General features: G+C 44.7%; 1 protein-coding gene across 1 annotated transcript in view; it reads left to right on the forward strand.

Annotated features, from left to right (window-relative positions):
• SEPTIN10 (septin 10) overlaps positions 1-23,765 on the forward strand; it is a 119,825-nt gene that overhangs the window by 81,573 nt on the left and 14,487 nt on the right. The window contains exons 7-8 of the mRNA XM_068268233.1: positions 7,664-7,760; positions 11,582-11,750. Of these exons, the coding sequence (XP_068124334.1) occupies positions 7,664-7,760; positions 11,582-11,750 (266 nt within the window). The remainder of the gene's footprint in view (positions 1-7,663; positions 7,761-11,581; positions 11,751-23,765) is intronic.

Here is a 23,765-nt window from a genome sequence, read left to right on the forward strand (position 1 = left end):
TATTTCGTCATGAAATCAAACAACAGCGGGCACATTTTTAACTGTGTGTTTTAAAATATACATTTTCTACGATTAATAAAGTATTTTTTGAAAGAATTTATCTTGTGATTTGTGCATAGTCGGACCATACCCACTTTTCTTTCCATCTCATATTTTTTGAAATCAAACAACAGTATTGCACTATTCAATGCAATGCTGTAGCCCATCAATCTACCTCTGCTCACCCTACCATGTCTGATTGACCAAAATTATATAACTGTAATTTCCATTGATTTTTGTAGAAAATCTATTAAAATTGCAATCACTGCGGCTCATAGTACTATGGCTTTCTGGCAGTTTCAATGCATGTATGGCCTACCTAAGAATTTACAGGAACTGGAGGCTTCATGTCAAGAAGAATAGGCAGCTTTACCATCTGAGAAAAGGAAATCCCTCATCCACAAATTTCACCAAAGACTACAAGCCATCATTGGAACTAAAGTGGGAAATAAGATCTAAGGGTATACAAACTTTTGATTAGGGACAAGCTCCGCATTTTCTTAAGTGATATATTTTTTCCATGATTGTGTTATTTTCAGATGTCTCAGAATTTTTAATTTGAATCTCATTAAAAAGAAGCCTAATTACTTATGTTTCCCTTAAAATAATGGTACACATTTTACAAAATGTGCCAGGGTATGTAAACTTATGAGCACAACTATACCCAGGACCTTTGTGACATGTTATGTGCTGGTTCAAGTTTTCAAGTGTAGATAGACAGTCGCATGTAATTTTGACGTTGAGGGTTCAATGGAGTCCACAGTCTGGAATTTTACTTTAACAAAATTGTTTGCTAAGCCAAATTTATTTATTTATTGTATTTATAAAGCGCCAACATATTACGCAGCGCTGGACATTAGTTAAGGTTACAGACAATATTTAGGGGTGACATACAGCAATATGACAATACAGGAATAAATGCAAACCAGATCATGCAGCACAGTATGAGTACAAGGTAATGCTTAGTCAGTCACTGGATGGAGCATGGAGATTAGGCCAGTCGAAACACCATTTGCCAAATCACCATTGTTAAAAACAAGGGCTGGATAAATACAGTTGTAACGTTTGCGGAATCGTTTCCGTGGTCAGCGCACAAGATGCGCGCTCACACAGCGGAAACCCTCCACAAGCGTATAATTAGGTGAACCCAGGTTAGGTGCAATTCACTAGTAGAGGGCAATTCCCACCAGTAGATGGAGCTGTGGAGTGCAGACGATCACAGCCTCTGCACGGCCACAGATGCCAGATGGGATTTGTATGAGCAGGATCAAGCAGGGCTGAATAGCCCTCAAGAGAAATAGCACAGGGACAGACAGAATGTGTGTTCACCAATCTAGTCGCTCCCCAGCGACGATGAACACACATCAACGGAAAAGAGAGCGCGAATGCAATCGCAAGACTGGCGATTGCCAAAAGACACCAGACTGAGAAGAACAGAGCATGAGAGTAGCAAAGGCACAGCAAACTACAATCAGAAGATAAGGAAAATAACAAACGCTAGCTAAACGCGAACACCGCACTCATTCGCAACAGCGAACACGTTTCAGCACGATCACTGCGCGTTAAGCACCCAGTGATAAGCGTGCTACCCTAACTAACCACAGGTAATACAAATGACCACAAATAGACTGAGACAGACAGACAGAATGAACGCTTGCGAAAGCAAGCGATCAAGACAGACAAACAGATTGCGTAGACGCTTGCTAATCGGTTGCCTCACACCAGGTAATAGCAGGCGTAAACACAAGACAGACAGACAGGTGGGGCTGCCAGTAGCAACCGCTGCTCTGGCTAGCACCCCTAAGGCAGAGATACAGAAGGAGGCACTGCCACTACCACTAGGGCAAGTGTGATCCAGACAGATGGAGCAGCCAGCAGCAACCGCAGCTCTGGCCTACACTCCCAGACAGACAGAACAATTTCCTGTCGACCGCCGCTGGCGGCAGGAAAATTGCAGCAGAAGGAAGCACTGCCACTACCATTAGGGCTAATGCAATCCAGACAGAAGAACAGAAGGGGCTACCAGTAGCAACCGCTGCTCTGGTTAGCAACCCCAAACAGACAGAACAATTTCCTGTCGACCGCAGCGGCGACAGGACAATCGCAACACAAAGACTGTACAGGCAAAACAGATAATACAATCTGACTGCACTAGAGGGAATGCCTAGTACAGTCCCAAGAATTACTCTAAGATTATCTTTGACAAGCAGGCAAGGCTGACACTCTAGGAGTGTTTAGCAGTAACAAACCATAAGATGACCAGCAAAGGATTCTGGGAGAACATGGTATTTATACTGCCAGCCTTCAAAGGAGGCAGGTAGGCAATTTGCATAACGAATGTATGCAAATTCCTCAGCAGCAAAGCAGGTCTGAAACTTGCAAAGCAAAGACAGGTCCCTTTTCCAGAGACCTGCAGCCCTCAGACTTAAGGAATGGTCAAACAGCTGTCTGTGCAGACAGCTGAGCGGATCATTACAGTACCCCCCCCCCCCCTCTAGGGACGGATTCCAGATGTCTCTCAAAACTGACGTTTCCCAAAAACTCTAACTGAAGACTCATGAGGGTCGGGTCAGCCCGACAAGGCCCAATTCCAGAGTCAGTCCTCCCGAAACCGACCTCATCGGAAGCAGAAGCCACCAAAACATGCCCATCAGTACTACAAGTCTCAGCGTAACACCCATCAGGACTGTGAATGCCAGAGAAGAAGAGAAGAACCCATTGACGCCCTCCAGGCAATACCCACCACCTTCCAGGTAGCGTCTGAAAATACCAAACCTGCCACAATACCTGTTCGAAGTGTCCCTTTCAACACAAAAGCCACTGTTGATCGTATCCAGGGTATCAAGCAAAATTTCTCCCGGAATCTCCCAGAACCATTTGAAGCTCCGCAGAGATCCCAAGAGGCCAGAACGCTCACCAGGCTCACATGGAGAACTACCAAGAACCCCTATGGAACCTATGATTATTCCGGATTCAGAATTACCAGGACACCCATCAAGATCAAGACTTTCAGGGACCACTTCTGGGCATGCAAGCAGGCAGGCAATATCAGAACATGTCTCCACCGAGGAAGCATCTGAGCATGCTGGTAACCGAGGCACACTTGGGCTTTCTGGGTTACAGAGCACACTGGGGTACACCAGCACAGGAGAAACCTCAGAACATGTCGGGGAACTGCCAGTCTCAGAGTCCGACATGACAAGACCAAAACCGGGACCGGGCAGAAAATCATCACGAGTAGAGGTCACAGGTACTGGTCTTTCAAAAAAGACTCAGACTCAGAAGTTTCTGTGACTGTAATATCATTTAACCAAAACTCATCATTGACTGCAGCTCTTGTGGAGCTTCACTCATGTGTAAAGGTAGTCAGCATAATAGCAATGCCTACTGAAGTGGGCAAAACCTCAGACGGATCTGGGGGGGCAGGAGGCATCTCCTAGAAGTTCTGCACCCTTTAGGGGGGACTTGGAAACCTCCAAAACATCAAACAAGACCTCAGAAGTGTCATTTTCCAAGTTTTCTAAGAAGGATTCTGAACTATCCATTTTAAAGGGCCGAACATCAAATACCTTCTGCGGACAGGGCGGATGTCCCAGGAATGGTTCTACCATATGCTGAGACTGAATTTCATCATCAAGACAAGGATACACAGGAATATCTAGTGAAACTAGCTCTGATTTCCTGAGTTTCGTTTCACTGCAGGCAGAATCCTCATTCTAAAATAGCAGAGAAACAGGTGAGAATAGTAGCAATGCCTAGACGAGCCTCTAGGGTCACTGCAGGAGATTTTATGCAAGGCAATATTGACTCATCCAGAGTACAGGGTGGGAAATCATTACTTTCCTCAGTATCAGATTCGCAAAACCAAAGCGCTGTCTCACCCCTAGACTCGGCTAACCATGTCGAATCCGAGGAGACAAAACGCAAAATTTGCGAATCCAAGATCGCTTTAGGTTGCGAAACTGACGCTTCCAAAGCGCAAGCCTCCGCAATCTGTAGAGCGGACTGCAAGGTGTTCAAAGGATTACTTGTGAGGCTGCATGGTTTAGGAATTTTCTCCATAGCAGGATTTTGTGAAAAAGAGGCATCAGATCGCACAGATTCAGACTCCAAACAAACAGAAGAGAATCTATCAGAATTCACACAGGTGTCCACAAACGAAGCACACCCATTCATTTCAGGTCGCACAGTGTTTAAACTCACTTGCTTTACCCCAGAAAGGCAGGAATAATCATGTGACAACGGTGTCTCTTTATTGAAATCAATTGGTTGGTGTGTGTGCAATTCATCCAAAATCGTCTGCCACACACAAATCACCGGATCCACGAAACATTCGTCACACTCATCAGAATTAATTAAAATGTACATAGAATCAAGGCAAGCATTCAGAATATCTTCGCTTTTTGCGATGTAAAAATCGCAAAAGGCCTTCCAATCAAACTCAAATTCCTCCATCAAAGCTCCCAACTCCAACGGAGCAAATGGGTTGAACAACAACCCTGTATCAAGATAACATTCATATGGGTTGCGCTCAGGAACATGCACAGACTTTTAAAGGGACTCCGAGCTCACCCAAAAAAAGAAAGTTGTACTCACCAGGGGCTTTCTCCAGCCCAGTGCTGGTCGGGGAGGTCCCACGCCGGCGTCCTGGCTCCTCTCCTTCTCCCCGCTCCGGAATGGCTGACAGGCCGCAGCCCGGGCGACACTAGGCAGAGTGTCGGGCTGCTCCTTCCGCGTATGACGCGGCTGACGTCACACGCCGGCCGCACCAAGGCGGCCGGCGTGAAAGTACTGCGCATGCGCGCTTTCAGCCGCGTCATACGCGGAAGGAGCAGCCCGACACTCTGCCGAGTGTCGCCTGGGCTGCGGCCTGTCAGCCATTCCGGAGCGGGGAGAAGGAGAGGAGCCAGGACGCCGGCGTGGGACCTCCCGACCAGCACTGGGCTGGAGAAAGCCCCTGGTGAGTACAACTTTCTTTTTTTGGGTGAGCTCGGAGTCCCTTTAACTGCTTTAATATAATGTATGATCCTAACTATAATAGGATCCACATATGCTTTTGCCTTAGGCAATGACATTTGAAGCAAATCGAACATTCCCTCTACCCTGGGAATTTCGATTTGGCTGGTCATCCTGTAACGTTTGTGGAATCGTTTCCGTGGTCACCACACAAGATGCGCGCTGACACAGCAGAAACCCTCCACAAGCGTATAATTAGGTGAACCCAGGTTTGGTGCAATGCACCAGTAGAGGGCAATTCCCACCAGCAGATGGAGCTGTGGAGTGCAGACGATCACAGCCTCTGCACGGCCACAGATGCTAGATGGGAATTGTATCATCAGGATCAAGCAGGGCTGAATAGCCCTCAAGAGAAATAGCACAGGGACAGACAGAATGTGTGTTCCCCAATCTAGTCGCTCCCCAGTGACGATGAACACACATCAACGGAAAAGAAAGCGCGAATGCAATCGCAAGACTGGCGATTGCCAACAGACACCAGACTGAAAAGACAGAGCATGAGAGTAGCAAAGGCACAGCAAACAACAATCAGAAGATAAGGAAAATAACAAACGCTAGCTAAACGCGAACACCGCACTCATTCGCAACCGGCGAACGCGTTTCAGCACGATCACCGCACGTTAAGCATCCAGTGATAAGCGTGCTACCCTAACTAACCACAGGTAATACAAATGAACACAAATAGACTGAGACAGAATGAACGCTTGCGAAAGCAAGCGATCAAGACAGACAAACAGATTGCGTAGACGCTTGCTAATCGGTTGCCTCACACCAGGCAACAGCAGGCGTAAACACAAGACAGACAGACAGGTGGGGCTGCCAGTAGCAACCGCTGCTCTGGCTAGCACCCCTAAGGCAGAGATACAGAAGGAGGCACTGCCACTACCACTAGGGCGAGTGCGATCCAGACAGATAAACAGAAGGGCTACCAGTAGCAACCGCTGCTCTGGTTAACACCCCAAAGGCTGAGATACAGAAGGAGGCACTGCCACGCCCACTAGGGCAAGTGCGATCCAGACAGATGGAGCAGCCAGCAGCAACCGCAGCTCTGGCCTACACTCCCAGACAGACAGAACGATTTCCTGTCGACCGCCGCTGGCGGCAGGAAAATCGCAGCAGGAGGAAGCACTGCCACTACCATTAGGGCTAATGCAATCCAGACAGAAGAACAGAAGGGGCTACCAGTAGCAACCGCTGCTCTGGTTAGCAACTCCAAACAGACAGAACGATTTCCTGTCGACCGCCGCTGGCGACAGGACAATCGCAACACAAAGACTGTACAGGCAAAACAGATAATACAATCTGACTGCACTAGAGGGAATGCCTAGTACAGTCCTAAGAATTACTCTAAGATAATCTTTGACAAGCAGGAGAGGCTGACACTCTAGGAGTGTTTAGCAGTAACAAACCATAAGATGACCTGCAAAGGATTCTGGGAGAACATGGTATTTTATACTGCCAGCCTTCAAAGGAGGCAGGTAGGCAATTTGCATAACGAATGTATGCAAATTCCTCAGCAGCAAAGCAGGTCTGAAGCTTGCAAAGCAAAGACAGGTCTCTTTTTCCAGAGACCTGCAGCCCTCAGACTTAAGGAATGGTCAAACAGCTGAGTGGATCATTACAACAGTATCATTGTCATGGCTAGAAAATGTTTTCTTTAGAAATAACAATTTTAACCCCATAATTTTAAAACATGTTACTTAATTAGTATTAAAGAGAACCAGAGACGAAGCACCCTCATGTATTTTATTACATTTATCAGTGGGAACATGACAGTAAACACCTACCCTGCTTTTATGCTGAATACACACGGTGCGTTCGCGCACTCGATTTCCCGCTCGATTCCCGTCGATTCGTTTATTTCCAACATGTCTAATTTGGATTTCGATGGATCGTCGATTTGCATGCAAGGTATGCCAAATCGACCTAACATTCCATCAAAATCCAAATCGAACATGTTGGAAATAAACGAATCGACGGGAATCGAGCGGGAAATCGAGTGCGCGAACGCACCGTGTGTATCCAGCATTAGTTTTTCTTATCTGCTTAATTAGTCACTCTTCTGTGGAGTCTTTTCAAGCCCAAGCCTGCCACCTCCTGGCTCAGATTTCCTGCTTAGCATACTGAGAGCTGTGATGACATGGGAGGGGCTGCTCCTGCTGAGAGAGAATCTCTGAAACAGACAAGTGTGGCTGCAATATGATTTTTGTGCACTCTGCATAGATAATAATGATGATGACTGCAGTTTCATTCCTATGAGAGACACTTCCTACAGGCAGCTGCACATCATACCAAAATGAAAGCACACAGATGAAAGGCTGCAGCAGCCTTTCTCATATAGCCTAGATAGCAGCCTAGTCTCATATAGCCTAGACAGTACACCCAGAACAACTCATAACCTGGAAGCAGAAGGGATATGAGCCGGCGCCATATTTGATTTTTCCTGAAGCAATAATGGATAAAAAACACTAAAAAAGGCACACCAGAGCGGCGAAATTATCAGGTAGAGCATTTATTTTTTACAAGCTATCGACTGATATGTTTATTTTGTGTGAAACGCTCATCTCTGGTTACCTTTAAACCTCACTATTATTTTTTTATTCTACAGGGACAGCTGCCTTTTGCAGTGGTAGGAAGTATGGAGGAGGTTAAGATCGGAAACAAGATGGTGAAGGCGCGGCAGTATCCTTGGGGGATTGTACAAGGTATACCCTTCGTTGCATATTAGATCTCTGAATAGCAGTGACTGAAGTGGGAGTTTCCTTAGCAAAAAAGGAATTGTTTGCTCATAGTTAAGTATACACTAAGTATGTATTTTTGGTAACATGCTGTGAGTCTGAATGTTCACAGAATAAAGCATAGGAGAGTTGTTGTAACAATGACATCTATGGTTGTTACAGAGTACCCAGTTACAGTATGTTATGGAGAATCTCTCAGATTTTGTAAAACTCAAAAAAACCCCACATATTAAAAATGCTGTGCTAAACATAATTTTGACATCTCAATCCATTATAAATAAAATAGATGTTAGCATAGGTATTTACATGCAGTTACACTTCATTCCACTAAAAGTAAACCTGCAGGGAAAAAAGTGCCTTTAGGGCTAATTACCTTGGCAGGGGAAAGCCTCTGGATCCTAATGAGGCTTCCCCCATCTTTCTCATACTGCTCGTTCCAGGACTAGCTCCTCTGCAGCGACACCGATGATAATATTTACATTCAGCATTGCGTGCAGGTGCACTAGCGGCTTCCTGCTTGGGCTTCGGCTAAAATAGCTCTACTGAGGAGAAGCGAACCATTTGTGGCTGCGCAGTAGAGTGGACCATATCGGGCACAGCTATTTCTGCAGGAGCCCATCTGAAAGCCGCTACTGTGCCTGTGCACATTGCCAGCCCTTGTTGGTGGGTTTTCGTAAGTCCTAGCGTTGGTTTGCCTCTCCTTAGGACAGGGGTCTCAAACTCGCGGGCCATTTGCGGCCCTCGATACAATATTTTGTGGCCCTCGCCTGCAAAAGCTTCCTTATAGTTCGCTTCAGTGCTCCCAAGTAATCCGCCGCATCCCCGCCGCTAAACGAGGGCTGCATAGCCCCCATATCGCCCGGGAGGCAATCCGCCGGCATTTCCTGGAAGGGGCAGAGATTTCAGCTTCAGCTCTGCCCCTCCTGACGTCAATCGCCGCATGGATCGCCGCCTCTCCCCACCACTCTCTGTGAAGGAAAAAGGGAGAGGGGCGGGCAGCCGCAATTGACGTCAGGAGGGGCAGAGCTGAAGCTGAAAGCTCTGCCCCTTCCAGGAAATGCCGCCGGATTGCCCCTTGGGCGATTTGGGGGCTCTGCAGCCCTTGTTTTGCAGCGGGGACACAGTGGATTACTTGTAATGGAAGCACTGAAGCGAACTATAAGGTAAAATAGGCAAAATAGTTCGCTTCAGTGTGAATTTGATTTTGAAATAAAAATCAATGCAAGGGCCGGGGATGGGGGGGGGGGGTTCTGGGGGTGCTGCTGATTGTGAAATCCCTTATGCGGCCCAGCCTCACCCTGACTTTGCCTCCTGCGGCCCCCAGGGAAATTGAGTTTGAGACCCCTGCCTTAGGAGGATGGGGAAGCCTCTTAAGAATCCAGAGGCTTCTGTCACTGTTACAAACTCTTCAGGCATGCTTTTTGGTATATATTTGATGGCATAGATGGCACCCTCGCCTTGCAGTGATTGAGACCCTGATTTGGGCCAGGGCACAATCTACATGGGGGTTGTGTGCATGGGTTTTGTCTGGGAACTCTTCCCACATGCCAAAAATCTACCCCCCCCCCCCCCCCTACCAAAAAACAAAAACAAAAACAAAAAAAACAAAAAACAAACCTACAATAGGAACACAAGATGATGACTATGGAAAGGGTTACAATAGATTGTGAGCTCCTCTGATTCAAAGTTACTAAAAGTTTATATAAAAAAAATGGAAGATGTCAGGACTATATAAATACACAGTAATATATAATGCTGTATTTACTCAGATTAGCTCATAGGCAGTATAGGAATAATGAACATGTGAGGACCACATTCTATTGATTACCACTCTTGCAGAATGAGCTGTGTTAATCAAACCTTATTAATTATCTTGTGTAATTGCTTCTGTAGAGCAAGCGAATGATTTTCCATGCTTAGTCACCCTTCAGAAGGTTATGCTAGGTAAACAATATAGCAGTGTATTTAGTATTGTTTACAAAAGTAATAATTGTCAGTTTATTTATTTTTCATTTACACGTTTAAAATTAAGTATATTCCTCAGATTAAGTGAAACAGTAAACTGTATTATGTTTCAAAGCCATGAGCACAGTTCTAGTTCACATCAAGATGAATTTACTAAGCAGGAGAAAAAAATAATATAAACCTCTCCCCCAGAATCCATTTTTCTTTATATATTTTTTTTTCATTTCCACTTCAGGGACCAGAAAGGGAATATTACTAGGGGCAATGGTTATTTCTTTCACAACAGATAACAAGGACCATATTGGTATAACTGTAATTTGTGTATTGATTTTTCTTGCAGTTTAGAGGTTTGATTGATGTGACAGCCAGCATCACTGTAAAAGCTATTGCTCTTAATTCTGGGAAATCGCTGCCTCCTCTGACATTTTTGTTACATATCCTGTTTCTGTTATTATAAACATCCATGCCCCATTATCATACCATGTCAATATTCAACGATTATTGCTTTCATGATCTGAAATGCAATCATGCTAATTAACTGAACATGGTGGTGAACAGGTCTCTACTTCTCTCCATTCACACTTGAGCGGGAATCGCGCAATTCCCACTCAAGGCAAACCGCTAGCACATGTAACACTATTGCAGTGTTCTCACTGCCACGTTTGCAGTTAGCGTTAACCGCAAACGTGTTACATGCAGCGGTTTGTACAATGTTTAAATGTGCTTATAAGACAGTGCTTTCTATGCATTCTCAGATGTCATTGTACTGTATCACTGAAATAAGCTCAGCAGCAGGGCAGTGTGCCCAGGCCCATACTAATTACATTCACTTAAAAGAAGGCAAAAGCTGAGTCTATCTAATCTTTGAATATTTAACACAGTTGCTGCATAAATGAACATCTGCCTTCAGGGTAGGGCTAGTTGGCACAATAGGATAATATTATTTTTTTGCTTAACACTTATATTCAGGCTACTAGCTGTGGGGATGGTTTACATCAGGCTGTACAACTCTTTTGTACTTTCTTTTAAAATCCTTATTTATGAGAGGTCCATTGAGCTCTCTTTCTGATTTTGAATCTACTTGTCTCTTCAACAGAATTTAGAAACCACTCTGTCAAAAACGAGGAAATACTGCTGAAATGTTAGAAGTAATAAAGACTGCAAATGATGCTAAAGCAATCATTTTTGATTGTACTCCCTGCCAGCAGACTCTGCCCTGTACTTTCCTGTGAGCAGGCAATAGGTTTAAGCTGCGTACACACTTTCAGTTACTGCCGCCCACAGGAATCAGGACTCCATCCCTTGGATGGCAGATCAGGGCCTACTTCTGTATAGACACATCACTAGCCTTAGAGGCTAGCGACATGTATGTTACTAGGAAGCAGTGAGGAGGGACGGCACATGATGGAGCAGCTTCCAGCAGGCAAGGTGAGTGGTAGAACAGTGTGCTCGGGTGTTTAAGCGGCAGACTTTAGTAAAGATCCATCATGTTGGATCTTTCAGCTGCGTCAAGGGGCTCCCGTACACAGGAGTTAAATCCATCAAATGTACGTAGCTTTACTATAGGAGCTGCCTGGGTTCATATTTACATTAGGGCCTGGGGTCATAAGCTTCTGTTTTGGCAAACACAGAAGAATGAAAATTTTCACAAACAATGGTTTCATCCATTGTTGTATTTCTAAGCATTTCTTGAAGGATACTAATACTATGAAGGATCCTGCAGACATGAGACAAGCATAGATCCTAGTGCAGTCTATAACATTTTCAGGTGCAATTTTCACCTTTGTATTTATGAGTAATGCAGTTTTTTCTTCATCACTTAGTGGAAAACGAGAGTCACTGTGATTTTGTGAAACTGCGTGAGATGCTGATTTGCACTAATATGGAGGACTTGAGGGAACAGACCCACAACAGACATTATGAGTTGTACCGACGTTGCAAATTGGAAGAAATGGGATTTCAAGATATGGGACCCGGAGATAAACCAGTTAGGTATGTTGACTTTTTGTACGCAGCTTCGTCTTCCTTAATTTTTTTTTTACTGTACGTCTTCAGCAAAACACATTTGTGTTGGTACAGCAAGAGAAGACAGTACTGTATTTGTTTCCTGCTCAGATTCCTTTTAGTTCTTGTATAAACGTCTAACTAGTTGCAAACCCCAGAATTATGGCAATAAAAATATTTGAGGTCATCTTTATTACAGTCAGGGTGTGCTATCATGTAATGTGAAAAATATCACCTGGGCACAGAGCCTCATGCAAAGTGCAGTATGTAGTAAGATTTCAGTGTTTCCCACTCCAGTCATGCTTAGCGCCTCACCCAGCACCTGTTGCTTGCACAGCTGTTTAGTGTTGTGCTCAGCTCAGTTAGCCTGGCTAGGAATTTTAGCTAAGCTGAATTAAACTGCTTATGGTCAGTACAATGCTGACATACTACTTTTCCACATTTTGACTAACATTTTAATTTCACACAGTCTGTATTATGTAGTAAATATTTTTTGCCTGGAAATTTCTCTGTCGTTTTATGTAACTAATTGCCTAAACGAAAAAAGTCATCCTATATCCAGTACGACACACAGTGGGAGGAGAACACTGGATCTGAACACCAGCTTGGTCTCCTATATGACCTCTTTTATGTAGTGACATTTTCTACAATGCTTTGCATTGCAATTTATTGTGGTTCTGTTCATTTTATATGGAATTTAACAGATCTAACAATGCTGCAATAAAATACATTGGTAGGGCCAGTTAAGGCACATTTTAGGTTAAAGAAAAACAACTTTCACCAACTGTCCTTGCAGTTTAGGCATGGTGTACAGTGTAGCTAAACTCAAATTCTAGGTAGCACACCTGTAGAATGGGCAAGCTCTACTAAAGCTGGCCATACACTAGGCCGATTCCCGCCAGATCGACAGCAGATTCGATCACTGGGATCGAATCTGCTGTCACATCGTTCCCGCTACACGCCGAATTTCGATCTATTTCGTCCGATCCCGTCGATCTCTCCGTGCGGAAAATTACCATCGATCGCCCGCGGGTAGGGAACTAGCGGCGTTCGAGTGCCCGACGACCGACGCAATAGCGCGACAATATATTACCTGCTCCGCCGGCGCGACTCACCCCGGTCACCGCTGCTCCGTCTCCGCGCTGGTCTCCGGGTCTTCACTTCTTCCTGCTCGGAAGGAAGTTTAAACAGTAAAGGGCGCTCTACTGTTTAAACTTCCTGCCGGGCAGAAAGAAGTGAAGCATGCCGGGGCCGGAGATCAGAGCGGAGACGGAGCAGCGGTGACCGGGGGCAGTCGTGCAGGTAAGGTATGCAGGCGAGGGGGGGGGGGGGGGGGGGGGGGGCGGCGGCAGCAGCAGCACCACCACCACCACAGATTGTGAACGGTTTCAGGCTGAAATCGGTTCACAATCTGTTTGCTGTAAAGGTAGCCATACAATCCCTCTCTGATCAGATTCGATCAGAGAGGGATCTATCTGTTGGTCGAATCTGATGGCAAATCGACCAGTGTATGGCTACCTTTATTAGTAGAGAGTAAACTGCAGCCTGGTTTATCAGCATTCACCATGTAAACAAAAATTGTGTGCTGTGTAATGCTTGTGTCAATTTTGTGATATCATTTGGTTTATTATGCCTGTGTGCCTTTTGTCTTCTGTATGTTTATAAAATGAAAACATCAACCGCTTTATCTGCTTCCAGACCAGACTAATTGAAATCCACGCCCTGTTTGGGATCGGTTATTCCTGCCAGGGTGTAGATTTCAATAACAGCACGCTACCGCCACAGCTCTTTGCTAATGTGCAGGCATGAGTGGGCTTGAGCGTCTACTGTGCAGCCATGAATGTGGAAGAGGAGCTGTGCGGCCCCAATAGGATTAGTAACAATGCCTTGTCGCTAACCTTGGGGGGGGAGCACTCAGAAACTGGGAACAGCAGACCACCGAGGGAAGCCTCAATAGGATCCTGAGGCTTCCCGCTCTTTATGTATCTGATTTTGTACCCAAGCTTTATACATAAAATATCTGATTATTGTAGCTGCCTGTAGTCCTATAATTAAATAAGTTTTACTTTGTTGTAACAGGATTAACTGCTTGCCAACTGCGTCACGCCGATGGGCGTGGCCGTGGCGGCAGCCCCAGGGCCGCCTAACGCCGATTGGTGTAAAGTCCTTGGGGCTTGCAGTGCAGCATCTCCTGTTCAAGGGGGCGTAGCTCTGCCCCTCCTTCAGTCTCCGAGCGGCGATTGTTAAACGGCGAATTACATTGTACAGCGCTGCGATCAGCAGCAACGCTGCACTGGGGACAGCCGTGTGACACGGCTGTCCCCCTGGGGGACAAGAGAGCGATCGGCTCTCATAGGCAGAAGCCTATGACAGCTGATCGCAATGATTTGCCGGCTCTGGGGAGGGAGGGAGGGAAGGGGAATATTTAAAGTAACAGGTTTTTATTAAAAAAAATAACAATATTTATGTAAACAAAAATAAACATGGGGGGAGCGATCAGACCCCACCAACAGAGAGGTCTGTTGGTTGGGAGAAAAGGGGGGATCACTTGTGTGCTGTGTTGTGCGGCCCTGCAGCTTGGCCTTAAAGCTGCAGTGGCCTATTTTACTAAAAATGGCCCGGTCACTAGGGGGGTTTAGCACTGCAGTCCTCAAGAGGTTAAAGGGAATCTGAAGTGAAAATAAACTTTTGATATGTATGTACAGTACAGCTAAGAAACAGAACATTAGTAGCAAGGAAAGAGTCTCAATTTTTCCAGCGCAGGAAGAGTTAAAAAGCTTCACTTGTTATCTTTGCAAGATAGCTTCTCTGAGCTCTCCAACCCAAGTTGGATCGGAGACCGTCCTATTTTCTGAAGCACTTATACATCGAAGAAACAGTGAAAAACAGCTTCAGATAAGGTTTTACTGCAGGAGTGTTCAAAGGGTCATTATCTCAGCTCTGTTTCATAGTTTTAAATACAGAGTGTTGTTTGTATTTGCAAATATAACAGAATGATGCAATGTTATAAAAAACAAAACAAAACTGTATAACTGAAAATAAGAGATTCTTTTCTTTGCTACTGTTATTAATTATCCGTACTACACATACAATTTATTATATCATAAGGTTGGGGTTTTTTTCACTTCAGTGTCACTTTAAAACCTTGAAGAGTAAACTCCCAGATGTATTTCCAGCCAAACAATGCTCTGATGAATAATGAATATTGCCTTTTAAATTAAATATAGAGTGCCATTTTGTTTTCAGGTACAGGTGAGCTCTCTGCCATGGGGCACTTTACAATCTGTAACAAACCATGAACCCTCATACTTACCCTCATGACTGCAGCCACCTGTATCCTAGAAGTCACTACAAAGCAATAGCACTGTGTGTACCGGGCTGCAGCTGTGCAGGACAGAGGTTGGGAGCATTCGGATCTTGATCTCCATCACTGACAGAGGACATACCAGGGGCCTGATTTGACTTCTGGTGTCTCTAAAGAGGACATGTCATATTATATACTGTCACCTAGGAGGTGTACTAGCCCCTGGTGACAAGAAAAAGTGACAAAATTAAATAAGAAATTATTTGAATAATATATCCAATGAAAAATTAAACTACGCCCACCCATACTGAACTCACATGCATGTACACATAAATACAATACAATAACATTTCTAGCATTTACACTCAGAGCAGAGCTAATGACCCTATGAACTCTCCTGCAGTAAAACCTTATCTGAAGCTGTTTTTCACAGTTTTTTTCGATGTATAAGTGCTTCAGAAAATAGGACGGTCTCCGATCCAAGTTGGGTCAGAGAGCTCATGGAAACTCTTTTGCAAAGATAACAACTGAAGTTTATTATTTTGCACAGGCATACACAAAATGCATGTATTAAAAGCCGCAGGTGGATAATAGTAATTTTTGAATACTGCTAAACTAGGAGGTTTATTAATACTTAAACATAAGTAACCTATTTTTTGGTTTTGTTTGTTTGCCTTATAATTCATTATTAACTAAGCAGTCTGTCATTCTATATTTAGTGAAAATATGTGAGAGTTTATTGTTTATTATAAGCATCGGAGAGGATATTGATTAAGTAAGTAATGAAAAATGAAAAAACAATCATGTGATATACTATTTTTGATAATACTGTGTTTTAATTCTATGGGCTCCCCAGTTTCAGTAAATATATAGTTCCGTGTGTTCTAAAACAAGGTTTCTTGAAAAAAAAAAATTGCCAGAGATAAAGACGATGGGCATGAGAACTCCCTTTTACTGGGTTTGGAACTTGCTGTCTAGCATGTTGTCTAGTCTTGGTGGTCACTGACCACTGAAGGTGTTGCCTCCTCCTGCAAGGACATGCATGCCCACATAGCTTTTGATACTGGGAGTGCTTTGCAGGTAAGAGGGGGCGGTATAGCTTCACTTTTTAAATGGGACTTCTATTCTTCAAATTTATCAGGGCTGGTATGTTTTACACACACTGGTCTTTCCCTAACAAAAACACCACATTGGCTGGATAACATTTTGTTTGGAAACTCTAGGGGAAGTCATGATTTTTTTTCTTTTTAAAGTGCTCTGACACATTAAAGAACAACTATCACAAAAATTGTGAAATTTAAAATACACGTCAACACATATAAATAAGAAGTGCATTTCTTCCAAAGTAAAATGAGCCATAAATTAATTTTCACCCATGTTGCTGTCACTTACAGTAGGTAGTAGAAATCTGTCAGAACTGGCAGGTTTTGGACTAGCCCATCTCCTCATGGGGGAGTTCTCAGGGTTTTCTTTACTTTCAAAAGCACTTAGTGAAGGACAGTTGCTCCGTCCAACTGCTAAAAAGGTGTGCAGTGAGCAGGGAGGCTGGTCAGCATCTTTGTATAAATCATTTTTCAGGAAGTGTTCTTTATAAAGAATAAAGGCCATGCTGAGAATCTCCCATGAAGAGATAGATGGACTAGAGCAAAAGCTGTTGGTTCTATCAGATTTCTACTACCTACTGTGAAGGGGCCAATACACTGGTCGATTTCATCCTTCGATCGATCGATCAATTTGCAGCCGATTTCGATTTGATCTGTCTGACAGGATGGAAGATCTAGCTCAGGGGTGTCGAACTCAAATAGACGGATGGCCGAAGTGAAAAAGTTAGACAAGGTCGAGGGCCAACAGTCATATTTAACCCCCCTCTCCCCCATTAGGAATGATCGCACAGCACCTGACAATTTGCACTGCATGCTATAGCTGCGGTGGGGGGAAAAACCCTTAGTATAGGTAGGTAGGTAGCCAGGTATAGGTGCCCCCAGTATAGAGAGCAAGGCATAGGTGCACCCAGCATAGGTTAGCTAGGTAGGTGCCTCCAGTATAGGTAGGCAGGCATAGGTGCACCCAGTATACGTTAGTTAGGCATAGTTGCATCCAGTATAAGTTAGCTAGGTAGGTGCTCCCAGTATAGGTTAGTCAGGCATAGGTACACTCAGTATAGGTTAGCTAAGTAAGTGCCCAGTATAGTTAGCTAGGTAAATGCTCCCAGTATAGGTTAGCTAGGTAAATTCCCCCAGAATAGGTTAGCTAGGTAGGTGCCCCCAGTATAGGTTTGTCAGGCATAGGTGGACCCAGTATAGGTTAGCTAGGCAAGTTCCCATTATAGTTAGCTAGGTAAATGCTCCCAGTATAGGTTAGCTAGGTAGGTGCCCAGTATAGGTTAGTCAGGCATAGGTACACTCAGTATAGGTTAGCTAAGTAAGTGCCCAGTATAGTTAGCTAGGTAAATGCTCCCAGTATAGGTTAGCTAGGTAAATGCCCCCAGTATAGGTTAGCTAGGTCGATGCCCAGTATAGGTTAGTCAGGTATAGGTACACTCAGTATATATTAGCTAGGTAAGTCCCTTCAGTATATGTTAGATAGGTAAATTCCCTCAGTATAGGTTAGCTAGCTAGCTAGGTAGGTGCCCAGTATAGCTAGGTAAATGCTCCCAATATAGGTTAGCTAGGTAAATGCCCCCAGTATAGGTTAGCTAGGTAGGTGCCCAGTACAGGATAGCTAGGTAAATGCCCAGTACAGGTTAGCTAGGTAAATGCCCAGTACAGGTTAGCTAGGTAAATGCCCAGTACAGGTTAGCTAGGTAAATGCCCAGTATAGTTAGCTAAGCAAGTAGCCAGCCTTTGCTTTCACCTCCTTCCACATCCACCGCTCCTTTACCTGGAGTCGGCGGCCCATCTTGCTCCTCCTCGGTGCATGCCTGGCGGCGCGGCATGTAGCACAGGCATCAGCAGTGACGCTAAGACAGAAGAGTGGCTCCCCAGATAACGTTGCGTGTTGCGTATACAGGAAGTACTTCCTGTATACGCGCCTATTATAACAGAGCCGCTCTGCTGTCTTCCCATCACAGCCGATTCTTGTGCTGCATGCCCTGCGGCGAAGAGGGTCAAGGGAGCGGACTTCAGTGCAGGACAGGCCACCGACTCCAGGAGGTAAAGGAGCAGCAGCCAAGGAGGAAGAGAGCCCATCCACATGACGCCTCCAGGGGCGGAGCAAGGGAGTGATAGAGCGTAGCCACGCTCTATCACTAGTAAAGGGCAGGAGGGGCAGAGGTCCAATAGTGCATTTAGATCGATTTTCAATAGATTTCATTCTTAAATCTATTGTAAATTTGTTCCTAGTGTGTGGCACACATCAGATAGATTCCTGTCAGATTAAACTCGACTGGCATCTGACAGAAATCTATCTGATGGTCGAATCTGCTGCAAATGTATAAGTGTATGGCCACCATAAGTGACCGCAACATAGGAGAAAAGTAATTTATGGCTCATCTTAATCTGTAAGAAACATACTTTTTATTTATGTGTTTTAAATTTTACAATTTGTTGCAATAGTAGTCCTTTAAATTTATAATGGTCAAATGTCTTTATTGGGAAAATGTAACTTTTGTTATTTTCAGACATCTCCCGCCCCCTAGCAGGGATGAGTTTCTGTCTTTTGCAGCATTTTCATTTGCCATATGTCCCTCATAGCCTTTTGAGTACAAGAGATTACATTTTAATTCTAGATCCATGAAAAAAAAAAATCACATTTTTCCTTTTCGGTAGCACTTCATAAAAAAAGTGCTAATTTTGTGCCCACACTGCCTTGTTCAACATTTCAAAGCCAAATCGAATTAATATCCGTTGTTGTTTAACATGTTGCAGCTGTATCTGTCCCATCTTATGGTGATTCAGGAGAAAATGTTGGCTGTTCTTTATCTTTTTCTCTCAGGAAATAGATTAGTGTTGCATTAGGAAATAGGTTACAGCCCACTTTAAAGGCAATCTGCTTCCCAAGCAGTTTTACAAAGCAGTGAAGTGAAGTTCTCAGGATGGCTTTATGGGGACCCATATCCTGTTTACTTTTCTCTGAGCTGAATTAGCACTACAGTCTTGCCTAATGCTGCTTATTGTACTCCAGCTCTGTGGGACATGGTGCCCACAGTAAATGTATACTTTCATTCCTTCTCTTCTGTATGTATTACGTATTGTCCTGTCTTCCAGATGGCTTTTTGTATTTGTATATATGCAGATTCCCTGTATGTGGATGATGCCTGCATGCAAATATTGTGCAAATATTGTGTGAGGCCTGGAACCCACTAGCAGGCTGTTACTAAGCAGTTGTGATTTGAAAAGCTCCTGCTAATGTAATGCTATGGGTGTCAGTGTTCACCGCAGAATTTTTTTCCAGCTGGTTGGTATGAAAAAGTAGCCGGGTGGTTGGAATAGACACGTTAGGTACTACTAGGAGGGTAAACGCAACAACCCCCCCCCCCCCACACACACACACACACACACACTCCCCAATTAGAGTGACAGGCTAGGCTCTGTCTTTTGTACTGGAATCTCTTAAAGGGAGGGTTCACGGAGAAAAAAAAATACGAATCCACTTACCTGGGGTTTCCTCCAGCCCGTGGCAGGCAGGACGTGCCCTCGACACCGCTCCCGTGGCTCACCCGACCTGGCCAGGCCGGCTTCCAGGTCGGGCTCTTGTGCGCCCCAACGTGCGTCTCACGCGGTCCCGCTGACTTCATCGGACGTCCTCCAGGCTGTACTGCGCAGGCGCAGTAGTAGGCTAGGTCAGGTGAGCCACGGGAGAAGACCGGGAGCCTCTGGATTCATTTTTTTAAGTAGTCCGTGGATCTTCCCTTTAAAGGGATCCTTAACTGAAGAAAAAATGTCCAGTTACTTACCTGGGGCTTCTAATCCCCTAAAGTCCTCCTGCTCCTTCACCGCCATTCCAACCGGCTCTGTTCCTTAGCCCTGCACCTCCTCGATTGTGCCCCTGTAGCTGGGAGTGCTTAAAGGGACAAGAACAACTTTAGGGGCTGGAAGAAGCCCCGTGTAAGTAGCTGATCATTTTCTTTTAATAGTTAAGTGTCCATTAAAGTTCTAACTACTCTTCTGCTAATTTGATAATGAAACTAGCAACTTTTCCTATATACATGGGTGGTCCTAGTGTGGAAAATTTCTGGGCCATGGCATAAGCAGGCAGCTTATCAATATCATGCTGTGGCACGAGATATCCCCTCTTACGCCACCCATATATATATAGGAAACATGGGGAAAAAATCTTGGTAGTTTCATTTTCAAATTCCCTGTCTGCCACATGGAATATTGCTGGGTATATTGTATAGCTGAAAGAACTGACAGACTCCGGCACTCCTCATAGAATCTTCTTTTATTGAAGCCACAAAGCACAGGTACAAACGAAAGCCCCTATGTCTACAGCTGTTTCACGTGTAACCACGCCTCTTCAGGACGTGGGGTATTGCTGGGTATATGGTGTCCAGGGTGTCTCGCTAATCACTTTTTCCTTCTGTCTGTTTTTGCCCTGGGTGAGTCTGTGGCCATCTCCTCTCTCCCCCTCAAGCTGCAGGTCCTTCACACCAGTGACACTCACTTTTGGCATCAATCAGAGCTCATGGGACACAGTCACAGGGCAGGGCAATCATGAGGTTCAAAGGTTTAAGCATAGTAAAGTTCTAGTTGGGGGGCTGAGTTAGAGGCCCCCCTCCTTCATTAGCAGCATCCACCGAGACACACACACACACACACACAAACACGCAGTGGCAGGCAGTGGGGTGAATACAGGGAGAGGAGGAGGAGGAGGAGGAAGAGAGCATCTGGCTAAACATTCCACAGAGAACTGAGCAGAGAAAACTGAGTTCTGCTTCCTCTCCGATATTCTGCTCAAGTCAACTGGGCTGCGTGTGACGTCACCTGCATTCCCTGCCCCTCCACACAAATGCCGGGAGCTGAGGAGGAGGGCGGAGACAGTGTCCTTAAAGTGAACCTAAAGCCAGTTTAAAAAAATGAGATTAACTCATCTGGGGCTTCCCTCAGCCCCCTGCAGCCGATCGGTGCCCTCGCAGCTCCGGTCCGATGCCTCTGGACCCGCCGGCGAACACTTCCGGTTTGGCCGTCACCGGCCGACAGGCATGGGAACGCGAGTGATTGTTCGCGTTCCCAGCCGGTATATCGCCCCCTATGCTGCTATTGCGGCCTCCTGGCCGCAATAGCAGCATCTCATTTTTTTTAACTGGCTTTAGGTTCACTTTAAGTGACAGCAGCTGGCTGCAATGATACAGCCGCTGCTGCTCACTAATGAGCCTTACAGAACTGGGATAATTTCACCTGGGTACTCACAGAGATCACCTGGGCGGCCTGCCTGCCAAAAGGCTCTGGGGAAAACACTGGGTGTGATCCCACTTGAGCAATGGGATTTAAAAAAAAATGCCCCATAGCATCATTAGCAAGGTCTTTTTCAAATCACTAGCACTTAGGAAAAAGGCTTCTAATGGGTTTGAGCCCCAATACTGACAGGCTTTCATCAAGTCAGCACTGTGCTGTCCCTGCTGTCTAGACAAGTAGTTTTATTTCATTTTGAATAGTAAGGCTTGTGCAGCCTTTTATTGATGGTGATGATGAATGGTGATTTATACCAGCTGATGGAATCGTAATGGATACCACACACTGTACACTAGGCTTGTTTAATAATGTTAAATAACAGAAAGTTTTGATTATTTACCGGTAGTTTTGAAAAGAAAAATCTATGCACCTCCTTCTGATGTTCAAATGTACGTAACTATAGGAATCGAAGCCAAAAGCTTACTCTTTACCTTTTAAGATGGCCAATAAATGGTATCATCCTGATTCAATGCAAAAATATTAAATAGAGCATACAAGTAAGCCTAGTACACACGTTAGATAACCCTTTTCCATGGACAATCATTTGGGGCCATCTTGTCCTATGGGAGAAAAGCACTTTAGGACCGGTTGAGAAGGGCAAATGCCAGCGGCCATGCACGATATTGATCGCCAGGATCCACCAAGTCCTGCATTGAGATGAATGGCAGCATTCATCTCAGTGTGTTTACCGTTGATTGAGTTTTACCGATATGCTGTGTGTAGTATCTAGCGTATGCTGCCTTCATGTTCCCTGTCCCCCTAGGGGCTCAAAACATGACGCGATGACAAAACCGCCAGGCACCTATGCCACTCTTCTGCTCAACGCATTTCAGTTGCAGAAAAGCATTTAGCATTGGCTAAACGAGGAAACTGTCCATCTAAACTGGCCCTTACAAAAGTTTTGTTGTTGAAGAATCTAGGCTGTGTAGAGCTGCCCCACAATGCTATTTAGTGAGTCACCATGGTGGAACATGAAAGAGTAGCAGCGGCACTGTCTTTGTTTGTTCCCTGCATCACTACGTATAGTGATTTCAAGAAACGCTGAGATACTAGATTTTCATCATCTGTGATGGTTTTGGATAAATGCCTGCCATTACTACACATACCCCAGTGTGGTTTAGTGATAAATAAGGCTGAAACAGAAGCACAGACACAGGTAGCTGCTATTGATAGGAGCCCCTCCACCTTGCCTGCCACTCATCCTCTCCACTCCCCTCTCCATAGTACAGAACAGACTGCTAGGCTGTAGCTAAGCAGAGTGCCTACAGCAATTGTCCCTAAAACAGTGACCCTAAACAATTGGGTTTGAGCATCCTGTGAAGCACAGTGTAATATGCCACTGCTACATAGACAAAGTAAATAGATAACTGATATTCCTGGTGTCTGTATAGCTTCTAATTGCAGGTTTCAGTGGGCTAGAGTGATTAATAGTTGTGACCTCTGCACTCATTTGACTCTGCTGCTGCATTCCTGACATTGCTCATTGGCTATCCACTAAACATTCACAGCTGCACTACATGGAAGTTTTCATTGCTGGTGCTGAAGTCAAGTGAGGCGAGAGAGCTGCTTTTAGGCCCCACACAGTAATTTAGCTGTATTATTCTGAATAGTACTTCTTTGGCCTGGCTTTTTGGAGTGATACTTCCCCCATGCGGCAGAGCTATAGAAATACTGGAATTTTCTTGTATCAGAGACGTTGTGCAATAACTCTGACTACAGCATCTTTCCTGGGAAGCTGCTGGATCCAGTGTAATACTCTGCAATGCATTTCATAAGAGGGGCATATAGATTACAGCTGGTGCTAAAAGTGCCTTTTAATACAGAAGAGTAATTTCTTCCTGAGAATTTTTAAATTTAAGATTTGTGGTTTAAGTAAACTGTTCTTACCTACATTTTACTGCATTAACTTATACTAGATTGCATTTGAACAGGGAAAGGTTTATATACATCGCTAGATGTATGGGCACATTTATGCTGGGTGCACACTATTCAATTTCCTGTCCGATCGACTGATAATCTGACGGGAACGTCTAGCTGTGTATATGTCAAAACTACTGCTGATCAATTTTCCCATGTTAACTTTGCAAAATCAACTTTGTTATTGAACTCAGGAGCAGATTGGACATGTCGTAAATAATCTTCCGATTCCATTTCAGTTGATTGGGAAATTGCATCATGTGTATTTAACAATACTTTCACATCCCAAAAAGACAGATAAGGTAATTGGTTTTCAGTAAATTGGCCTTTGACTGTGATAGGGACACTAGACTATAGGCTCATACACATGTCGGATTTTTCCAAACGACC

The sequence above is a fragment of the Hyperolius riggenbachi genome, chromosome 2 (assembly GCF_040937935.1).
Source record: "Hyperolius riggenbachi isolate aHypRig1 chromosome 2, aHypRig1.pri, whole genome shotgun sequence".
Taxonomy (NCBI): domain Eukaryota; kingdom Metazoa; phylum Chordata; class Amphibia; order Anura; family Hyperoliidae; genus Hyperolius; species Hyperolius riggenbachi.